The 10,538-nt window shown below is 51.7% G+C and overlaps 1 protein-coding gene across 2 annotated transcripts in view; it reads right to left on the bottom strand.

Annotated features, from left to right (window-relative positions):
• Positions 1 to 2,826: 2,826 nt before the first annotated feature.
• The window catches only part of TTC31 (tetratricopeptide repeat domain 31), a 9,299-nt gene continuing 1,587 nt past the window's right edge, over positions 2,827 to 10,538 (bottom strand). The window contains exons 3-13 of one of the 2 annotated variants that reach the window (XM_005869453.2): positions 7,538 to 7,640; positions 7,191 to 7,420; positions 6,946 to 7,029; positions 6,469 to 6,525; positions 6,278 to 6,358; positions 5,974 to 6,168; positions 5,279 to 5,330; positions 5,092 to 5,182; positions 4,862 to 5,003; positions 4,550 to 4,651; positions 2,827 to 4,370 (exon numbers count right to left, since the gene is read on the bottom strand). In XM_005869453.2, the coding sequence (XP_005869515.1) occupies positions 4,071 to 4,370; positions 4,550 to 4,651; positions 4,862 to 5,003; positions 5,092 to 5,182; positions 5,279 to 5,330; positions 5,974 to 6,168; positions 6,278 to 6,358; positions 6,469 to 6,525; positions 6,946 to 7,029; positions 7,191 to 7,420; positions 7,538 to 7,640 (1,437 nt within the window). In that variant the 3' untranslated portion in view covers positions 2,827 to 4,070. The remainder of the gene's footprint in view (positions 4,371 to 4,549; positions 4,652 to 4,861; positions 5,004 to 5,091; positions 5,183 to 5,278; positions 5,331 to 5,973; positions 6,169 to 6,277; positions 6,359 to 6,468; positions 6,526 to 6,945; positions 7,030 to 7,190; positions 7,421 to 7,537; positions 7,641 to 10,538) is intronic. The other variant, XM_014542268.1, reaches the window with a different exon arrangement.

Here is a 10,538-nt window from a genome sequence, read left to right as displayed (position 1 = left end):
ATACAGGTGGACGATTGAAGGCAAAGCCGCCGCCCTCGCTCCGGAGCGGAGACTTCTAGCCCTCTCGCCCCTGCACCGCGCACCCGGTCCGGGGTGCGGATGGAGGGTGGCTGTCGACCTCGGCCTCTTCCAGCTCACAGTGCAGACGCCCACCTTTCCTAGTTATTGAGAATAAAGTGGAGACTCCTTTGCGCCACGCCTCAATCCCGCCCCGAGCGGCGAGAGCAAAATCTGTTGGTTATTTCGGGTATTCCTTGCTTGGCATGTGCGGAGCGGTTTTCTTTAACCCTCATGGCAAGCAACCCTACAAGGTAGGTGATCTGATTGTGGCCATTGTACAAAGGAAGAGCCCCTGGTCAGGATTGGCCCCTGGCATCTCTCTGGCCTTCAGAGCTCAGGAGACTCGGGGCTGCACGGAGGGGGATGAACTCCAGTAGCTGCGGGAGGACCTCCCCTACGAGCTGCCTGGGTTGCAGTTCCCCGCGCCTTTGATCCCCGGAAACCTCTGAGACCTTGCCCCTAACCTCAAGCCGGGCCCCAAATTGAGGACGTTTTGCCCGACTTTTTTTTCCCACTTGAGGCCATTTGTTAATGGAGCCCCGCCCCTTCTCCCCACCCCACCTGAAAGAACCCTAAGCTGAGTCACAAGTGATGCAAGCTGAGGTGGGGGGGAACACCCCTACTTCCGGGACCTCCACTCCACTCTGGGGCAGAAAATGTTTGCACTAGGATGGCAGAGGCAGCGGCGACAGGGTGGGGTGGCCCCGCCCACCGAGGCGGAGGTTGGAGTAACCGCCTACCTCCACTGGCAGACTTCTCTGAGATTAATGTATCCCACTGGTGACTAATCACCCTGGCGCAGTGTGATGGGGAGGGAAGAGGAGCACTCAGTAGCTACAGACCTTCGTCTATGCGCGTCCCGCCCAGATAATCAGCGGAAGACTATGCTTGGGAGTCTTTCCTGCTTCCCCTCTCTCCCGGTCAGTCCCTTGTCAGATCTTCCCATGCATCTGCCCAGGAACCACAGGCTCACTCGCAAGGGTTCAGGAGGCTCAGCTGGGGTCTCAGTTGCAGGGGAGGCCCCAGGAGAGGATATTTCAGGGAGAGGGAACAAGGCTGGAAGGCAGAGGGAACCTGGCCTTTTCAGACCATAGCTACCACTCACTGAGCAGTTCCAGGTGCCTTGCAAGGATTAATCTTCACAATAACCCCAGGAGATAATGAGGCTTTAATTTCATTTTAAGGATAAGGAAACTGGATGGATCACAGAAGCCCAAGGGAACTTGGTCACGTCATGAAGCTTCTAAATGGTGGGGCTGGGACTCACCTGCTTGTCTGACTCATAGCTCATGCTGTTGGCCACGTTAGGTTCTGTCCCTGTAAGTGTGACTGGGCCTAACTGAAAGAAAAGAGATTACAGAGGGGGGGGGGGGGGGGGGGGAGGGCCAAGGGTAGAAATGTAGGCATTGCACTGTAGACAGAACCTGGTCCTTGGGGGTTTTGGAGGAGAGGCATGAGAGCAGTGTTTAGGGTGGACAGAGACTGAGGAAGTAGTGTATTTCTCGCTACTGCAAAAGGTAAGAGCAGTGAGAATTCAGGGCCAGTTTGGAGTGGGGAAAGACGGAGGTTGTCGGAAAAGATGAATCAGTGTGATTCTCCCAGTGACGAAAAATTGCATGAGTCAGTGACAACCTTGCAAACCTGAGCAACTGGAAAACGGCATCATGGACATAAACAGACAATGATAACTAGGAGAGAGCTACGAATCTGTCAGCCATTATATACAAAAAGTATTTGTAACTGTGTTGTCCCTTCAATACACACACACACACACACACACCTCCCCTGGTTCATGTTCAAGGCCCTTGCTTATCTCCTTTTTCCCCTTCTAAAGGCCTCTCTGGAACCTTTAGAGTAGGGTGACCAACTTATTCCTGTGTATCCAGGACTTCCTTCCCAGTTTTAGCATTGAAAGCCCCACACCCTAGGGAACCCCTCAGTCCCAGGAAAATCAGGATGGATTAGCGCTCTGCTTTCCAGCCCTGGGGGCTCAGAACTCAGGCTGCTTTGTCACAACCCTACTGGTTAGCAGCATGAGTATGGGGACAAAATGTCAGGAGTCCTGTGGCTCTCAGAGAAGATTCAAGTTTAGGATAAGAGAGAACATGTCTTTGAGAGGCTGGAAGAGCAAGGAGCCAGCTCAGCCAGAAAGCAAAGATACCACATAGTAGTGGTAATCAGCTATTCTTAGAGACGCCAGGAGCCTCAGTGGAGTCCCCAAAGCAGAGAATTCCCCCCCAGAACAAGGCCAGATGGGCAGGGCTCTGGTGGAGTCATCCCTTAAAACAACCTCCTCTCCCCAACACCATGCCCCGACCAGGCATAAGCAAAGAACTTCCAGGGCAAATAATTCTACTTAGGAAGGTAGGGGCCAGTCAAGTTCATTGGTTCTGAGCCATAACCCTCCTCCACTTGAGGTTTCCTAAATTCTAGCCCAGAGCTGCCATCTCTTATCATCAAGCCTTGAACAAATAAAACTCAAACCTGTCCTTCAAAAGGGCCTCTGGATGGGCACATCCGGATCACCTGGAGGACCACTGAAACACAAATTGCTGGGCTCCTGCCCTGCAGATTCCGATTTAGAAAGTCTCCGGTGGGGCCTGAGAACTTGCATTTGTAACAAGTTCCCAGGTGACACTGATGCTGCTGGTCCAGGGACCACACTTTGAGAACCACCGTCCCAGGAACTCTGTATTTTGTGAAATAAGCAGCAATTCACTCATACTCCTCTCTTCCCACCATGGGAGTCATGAATATGTAGGACAGTTGCAGATAAAAATTGGTTTATTTAACAGTCACTATGTACCAGGCACTTGGTAGATATTTTCTCACTTTCTCTTTCAGTCCTCACAACAGCCCTGTGAGGTAGGGATTGCACCCATTTTACAGATGAGGGAACTGAGGCACAGATGTTGAGAGACCTGTCCAAGGTGACCCAACTAATAATGGCAGATTTTATCCTACTATACAGTTTCAACACCTCCTATCTCTAGGTATGAATAGTATTGAGCAAGACCCATATAAGGCAGCAGGAATCACTTATCCCGATGAATGGTTCCTCTTGGGAGGGCATTCTGGGAGGCCTAAAAATCCCCTGAAGATCCACATTTAAATGAGCTGAGAGTCCCAGGCAAGGCTAGGTAGGAACCAGCCAGGGGCAGCTGCCAGAATCAGAGAAACCAAAAAGAACTCCTGATTCTTACATAGGAAGTAGAGACTTATATCCATCTCTTGGGGCAGCGACCCTTGGTGGGAAAACTGAGTAAATGCACGCAGGTAAAGACTAGTTACAATGCCTAGTGCTGAAGTGAAGAACATGGCAAGGATAGCCCATCAGCAGGAGAGCCAGCAGGGGGAAGTGTGGAGCTGTATGGGCTCTGCCAGCTCCAGGCAGGAACTGGGTAAGGGAATTCCCAAAGGCAAACCCTTGGTGAACCTTCTAGCAGTCAGAGGAAGTGAGCATCAGACCACTGGGCAAAGGATAGGTCACATGTGCACAAAAATATGGACAGGAAACAAGTCATGAGGGGCTGGGGCTGGAGAAAACAGGGCAAGGACTAGGATTAAGATGAGGTGAGCACCCACAAAGTGAAGGGCAGGACTCAGCCTTATTCATCACTATGACCCCATTCCCAGGCACAGAGCTCTGGCTAGCGAATGAGTTCCCCAGGGCCAGGAGCAGAGCAAGCCTCAAATGCCCCCTATAGTCTTAACACCTGAACTTTTGTACTTGTAAGGTTCCCTTCTTGAGCCTTGGTGGATTTTATTTTTCCTTATTGCCCAGAAGAAGCCATCTGCTTGAGAACAAAAGATAGGCTGTTTTAGTGGTCATGGGGCCTCCTTCTCTCATTAGAAGGTCTCTGTGGCAAGAGGAATGACTATCAGGGGCGTCTCTAACTATGGTTTTGAAGTACAAGGTCTCAAAATATTCAGGGAACAGCCACCACACAGTGTCCCTCATCCTTGTGGGATATAACCATGGCCTTGTCCTATGAGGGACAGGTCTTCCCTCATCTGGCCTGAGGTAGATGCTGGGTCCCAAGTCCCAGGGTGCCCCAGCCCTTTGAGGGGTTCTGGAGATGGAGAGGAGGTCTTCTGCTCTGAGTCTGGGGGTGGGGCTGGTTGGAGAGGCTTGGGTGAGGAGGTAGATAGTGCAAGGGTGGAGACAGAAGGCCAGGAGGGGCCCTTGGAGCAGTGCTTGGAGGGTGACTGAGGGAGAGAAGGCCCGAGGCCACGGGCTCAGTGTGGGGAAACGGCTGGGGGAACCCAGTTGGCGGAGGTGGTGCACGGTATCCTCCTCGCTGATCCTGCTGAGAAGGGAAAGGGAGGGGCACCTGATATACTCCTTGCAGCACAGCTCCTGCCCCTCATCCCACTCATTCTGCCCCGCCCCCTGCCCCACTGAGGCAGAAGATAGCACCGTTTGGGGTTGCAATCACAGCCAATTCTCCCTGCTGCCCCTCAGCAAGAGCACGCCTGGCCCCCTTACCATAGCCAGCTGCAGGAGACAAGTGTGGAGCTCGCGAGCGGCATCCGGCTGGGACCCACCTCTCAGAGTCTCCTGGAACACAGCAGCTGCCTCCTCGAAACGCTTTGGTCCCAGATTAGAAAGAGGAAAGTTTAGGTACTGGGGGGAGGAGAGTGGTCAAGGAACTTCAAAGTGCCCCTTTTCTCCAACTGGCTCCCAGCTCCTAAAAATCACTGACATTGTGACATTGCGGTACATTGAGCTTACCTAGAAAATGTCAATGTCACCATCCCACCCAAATTCCTCCTCTGCATCCAATGTTGGACCCAGTACCTGCAGTCCCATCAAGGCCTTGCCCAGGCGGAAGAGGCCCCGGGGCCAGCCAGGCCGCAGGGTAAGGGCCACCTGAGCATCAGCCAGGGCCCACGCCGGCTGACCCAGCCTCTCGTGGCAGAAAGAGCGATTTCCAAATAACCTGATGAAGACAAAGTGACCAACAGTCCAGGTCCTCAACACCTTGTCTTGCCCCGACCTCCCAGCACAGTGGCCAAGCCCCCACCTACCTGTGATCCCGGGGGTTGAGCTTCAAGGCCTGGGTGAAGAAGACCACGGCCTCACGGTAGAAACCTTTTTGGGCAAAGCCAGTACCCAACTCTGGCAAGGAGAGAGGGTGGGAAGGTTCAGATGGGGCTACCTCAGATGGGGCTGGCCCAGGGAGGGTGGAGCGAGGAGGGAGAGAGAGGATCTTACTTGCCAGCTCCTGGCTCTGCTGTAAGGCAGCTGCCAGCAGTCCTGGAGATGCCTAGGGATGGCAAGGGAAGAAGAGTCAAGCAGGACTCGGGCCTCAACCTCCCCAAATTCTTCTCTTTTGTTCGCACAATTAACATTACAATTAGCATCAACTAACTCAAGTAATTCTCATAACAGCTCTGCAAGAAGCTATCAGCCCTACTTTCCTGCAGAGGAAACCCGCCAGGGTCAGGGTGTCAGTGATGGAGCTAGACCCCAAGTCTCTTAAACATGAGGCCAGAGAACTCCCTCTATTGGTCACTACCCTCAACCCTTAGATCAGCGGTTCTCAACCTGTGGGTCGCGACCCTTTGGGGTCGAACGACCCTTTCACAGGGGTCGCCTAAGACCATCGGAAAACACATATATAATTACATATTGTTTTTGTGATTAATCACTATGCTTTAATTATGTTCAATTTGTAACAATGAAAATACATCCTGCATATCAGATATTTACATTACGATTCATAACAGTAGCAAAATTACAGTTATGAAGTAGCAACGAAAATAATTTTATGGTTGGGGGTCACCACAACATGAGGAACTGCATTAAAGGGTTTCGGCATTAGGAAGGTTGAGAATCACTGCCTTAGGTCATCTGACTTCCCAGAATTTTCCACTAGTTACAACTGAGGTTCTTTCCGTTCACCTCACCTCTGCCTTAGGGCTCTGCCGGGGGCCCTCTTCCCTTGGCAAGCTCCCTTCCTCCTGGCTCATCTTCTTCTGAGGGCCCAGGCTCTTGCCTTGGGGCTCCTGGCTCAGTTCCTTCTCTCTGAGAGAGCTAGGGGGCCAATCCCCAACCTTGCGCAGAGCCAAAGACACGAAAGTGCTAGACAGATCCAGTACGTCCTGTGAGCAGAAAGAAAGGGTAGGGCAGGGGTGGGGATGAAGTATGTCCTGGAGTAGGGGGAAGTAGGGGGTAAGCAGAGGCCAAGAGAGGAATAAAGGGGGCTCTCACCTCCTCCTCACCACACTGTCCCTGAGCTGGGTTCCCAGGGCTGGATGGGGGGCTCCCACTCCCATCTGGGGTGGCCTCGACCTGGAGGGAAGGTAAACAGGAACAGAGCTGGGAATGCCTGGAGCCACATGCCTTAGATTCCCCATCTTCCTGGCACTTGGTGCTCTCAGTACCTGCCTGTAGACACTCACCTTGGGCAACCCACTGTCCTGCTCCAGGCGCTCCTGTCGCCTTCGGTCCTTTTGGCGCTGTAATAATAGTGATGATGACGTATTCTGAGCACTATTCTTAAATTACACAGATACAATTTGTATCCTGAGATCAATTCTTCATGAGGTAGAATATATGCTATATGCCATGTATGTACTGGTTAGGAGTTTTACATATACTATCTCATTTAGTCCTTGGAACTCTGTGAGGTAGGTGTTGTTATCCTCATTTTACAGGTGAGAAAGCAGACAAGTGTTACCAGGCAGGCATCTCACAGCAAACAGGAGGCAGAGCCCAGCCCAGGCAATAGCTGTGGCCCCAGAACTGCTGTACCACATGGCCTCCGGGAGGCCCTACAGTCCCTGGGCCCCTTGGGCCCCCTGGCAAGAGGATCCTGCAGGCTACCCCGAGTTATCTCGAAGCTTTCCTCTGAGCTCCCTCCCCCGCCCTCTAGCTACCTTCTTCTTGAGTCGCTTCTTCTCTGCTTTCTGCTTCACTCGCTCCTCCTCAGCCACCAGCTCCTCAGCCAGACGGTTGGCTTCCTGGAGGAGGAAGGGCAGGTGGCAGGAAAAGAGAGAGAAAGCAACAAAGAGGCAAGTATGGAAGGATCTTGAAAGGTCCAGATTAGGGGGGATATAGATATGGGAATATGGGGTTTCGAAGATCCCTGGGGGAGGGTGAAGCCCCATGCAGACAGTCTCACCTCCTCCGTCAGCAGGAGCTTCTGGGGCATGGGCACCTGCAGCAGGCTGTCTGAGCCCCTGGGCAAGGACGCCGAGGCAGAGGGTCTTTGAGGGCAGGGCTTAGACCCTTGGGGAGGGTACAGGAAGGACTTTTGGAGACCACAGTAGGTACCCAGTCCCGCAGCCCCCTTGCCCCTGTCACTCTGTCTAGTCGTTTCTCCCTCATCATGGAATTGGTCCAGGAGGTAATCTGTCAGGAGGGAGAAAGAGAAGGGAAAGAAAGAACATGAGAAAGAGGAGCATCTGAGGGTCAGCCCTCCCCAGGGTACCAGCCTTGATCCCTGGGCCCGGCCCCTTCACTCCCCACCATGGTGCCACAGCTGCAGCCGCCCGCTGCTCCCATCCACACGGATCCGGTGCAGGCCCTGGGTATCACTCTCCACCAGCCGTCGAAGAAAATCCACTATGTCCTGGGAGAGGAGGGGAGGGTAGGCTGGTGTTGGGGGGAGCTCTGGGAGAGAGCAAGGGGCTTGGCTAGGTTGACCCCTCCACCACGGAAATCACAAAGCAGCCACCCAGCCTGGAGAACCTAACTGGCCAACCTCTCCCAGCTCAGCACCTCAGACACACTGCTCTCAGCTTTCAGGGTGTATCACGTCACTTCACTGTTGTCCTGCCTTCCCCAGGGCTGAGTGTGGCTTTCAGCCTGGCCTTCTCAACCATCCAGTATCTCCTCCCCTGATTTGCCACTAGGTCAGCCACTAAAACGAAGTCCTAAAACGGAGTCCTCTTACTTGCTTTTCCAGTTATGCCCCCTGTCATATCTTGGAATATGAACAGCCCCCATACAACCCGCCTGGAGTTACCTCACGCTTAACCGAGTGCAGCAATTCCTGGCTGGCCTCTCCCCTGCACTTCATGTCTCTCCCCACAGCCAAGTTCTCAACAATTACTCCCCTACTGAGACCCTTCCAGTAATCCCCCATTGCCAAGGCCACACGCTGGCATCTAGCTCCTCAGCCTGGGATCTGGAACCTTCCAAAAAGCTACTTGGCTAACCTTTCCAACCCTCCCTCTGCCACCAGGCTCTTTCCAGCCTTAGGGTTTTCCCCCAGTGGTCCTTGGAACCCTCCTGGCTCTGACCTGCTTTCTTACCTCATCTTGTCTCAACTTCAAGGTCCAGTTCAAATTCTATCTCCCCTCAATGACATGCCAGACCCTTTATCTCCAATAATCTCTACCCTCTCTCAACCAAGCTGCGCTCACATAGATGCTACAATATAGAGCATTACTATTCACTGCTTTTTAATATATATATATATTTTATTTATGTCAGAGAGGAAGGGGGAGGGAGATAGATATAGAAACATCAATGATGAGAGAGAATCATTGCTTGGCTGCCTCCTGTACACCCCCTACTGGGGATGGAGCCTGCAACCCGGGCTTGTGCCCCTGACCAGAATCGAACCTGGGACCCTTCAGTACGCAGGCCGACTCTATCCACTGAGCAAAACCAACTAGGGCTATTCACTGCTTTTTATTGGTCTCTTGTTGGTGAAGCACTATGGAACAGGGAAGGGCACTGTGTCGGAGCAGAGCTGCTTGCATCCTGGTTCTGGCTCAGCCACTGCCTGGCTGTTTGATTTGGGACAAGTTGTTTAATCTTTCTGGACCTCAACTTCCTCATTCACAAAATGAGGCAAGATTCTTCAAGGCCTGGCCTGTACGTTCTGTGGTTCTGATGAGAATCATTTTCTCAGTTAGTGTAAACTAAGAAGGACAGGCCCTAGCTGGTTTTGCTCAGTGGGTAGAGCATCAGCTTGTGGACTGAAGGGTCCCAGGTTTGATTCCAGTCAAGGACACATGCTCAGGTTGCAGGTTCGACCCCCAGTGGGGGGTGTGCAGGAGGCAGCCAATCGGTGATTCTCTCTCATCATTGATGTTTCTCTCTCTCTCCCTCTCCCTCTTCCTTCCTCTCTGAAATCAATAAAATATATAAAAAAATAAAAATTAAACTAAGAAGGACAGGAATCATCACGTCCCAATGTGGCTAATCAGGCCTAAACAGAGCAGACCCTGACTAGGTGGTGGCCTGCTGACTGAGAAAGTTAGAAGCCACATGAAACTCCAGAGTGCTAAAATAATGTGTAGGCAGGCCTTCAGATCACTGAGCTATAGGCAACCTCTAAACAATGTTAGACGCAGGGCTCCCCTCAGGAGAAAATCTGGACTCAACAGCACCTTCACGTATGTTGCTGGGCACTTTCATCAAGCTTTATTCTCAAATTTGAATTGCTGGTGGGTTTATTTCAACTTCCAAAACTGGAACTTAGACATAAATAATGCATGCTCTGGACCCATTTGAGGCAGCCTCCCCAGGATATACCTGCCATTCAAATACTAGTAGAGATCATTCCCTATATCTTCAACCTCCCTCTTCCTCCTCAGCCCAGTCCAGCCATCTTAAGACAAACAAACAAAAAAGACTTCTTTGACCTTCCACCTCTCCTCCAAACACATTTTATGCTGTTGTCTTAATTCACAACCTGGCCACACATGACATGCCTTCAAGAATCACCTCCTACCATCTTATCACCCTCCTCCAGCTACAGTGACCTCCTCTTAAGTTCCTACAACACCAAGTGCACTGAGAAGCTTCACTTTTAACCTCTCAGGGCTTTTGTACTTATTTCCTCTGCCTGGAATGCTCTTTCCCCAGTGAATGGCTCAATCTTCTGCCCCCTTCAACTCTCTGCTTAAACCTTTGTACAGAAACCTTCTCTGGCCATTCCTTTTAAAACCACAAGTCTCTGAACTCCACTCAGTGGCCACTAGCCTCCTCCTTGCTTTATTTTCCTTTGCATTTCTTGTATTTGACATACTATATTGTTTATTTATTCATTGGCTGCTTCCACTAGATACTTCAAGTCCATTTAATAAAGGGGCTTTTATCTGTTTGATAGACTTGTCTTCCCAGCATAAAACAGTGTCTGTGTTGGGGGCACAGCTGGTGCTCAGTGAGTGTGTGCTGAGTGGGTAACGGCAGACAGAGTGGGGAGGAGACTATTCTAACAGAGATGCTGCCAGGAGCTGTATCTGAAGAACTCCGTGTGACCCAGTGAGCTGGAACTTTGTCCCGTCAGTGATGGGAGTGGATCTGATATGGGAAGTGAAACATCCAGATAAAATACTCCTGGTGGAATGTTTAGTGACAAGGCCATTCCCACTGTCCAGGCCTGAGAGGATGAGTTCCTTTTTTAAAAAAATATGTATCGCCAGAACCGGTTTGGCTCAGTGGATAGAGCGTCGGCCTGCGGACTCAAGGGTCCCGGGTTCGATTCCGGTCAAGGGCATGTGCCTTGGTTGTG

This window comes from Myotis brandtii, unplaced genomic scaffold, assembly GCF_000412655.1.
Source record: "Myotis brandtii unplaced genomic scaffold, ASM41265v1 scaffold294, whole genome shotgun sequence".
Classification (NCBI taxonomy): Eukaryota; Metazoa; Chordata; class Mammalia; order Chiroptera; family Vespertilionidae; genus Myotis; species Myotis brandtii.
This window is presented reverse-complemented; position numbering and strand designations above follow the sequence as displayed.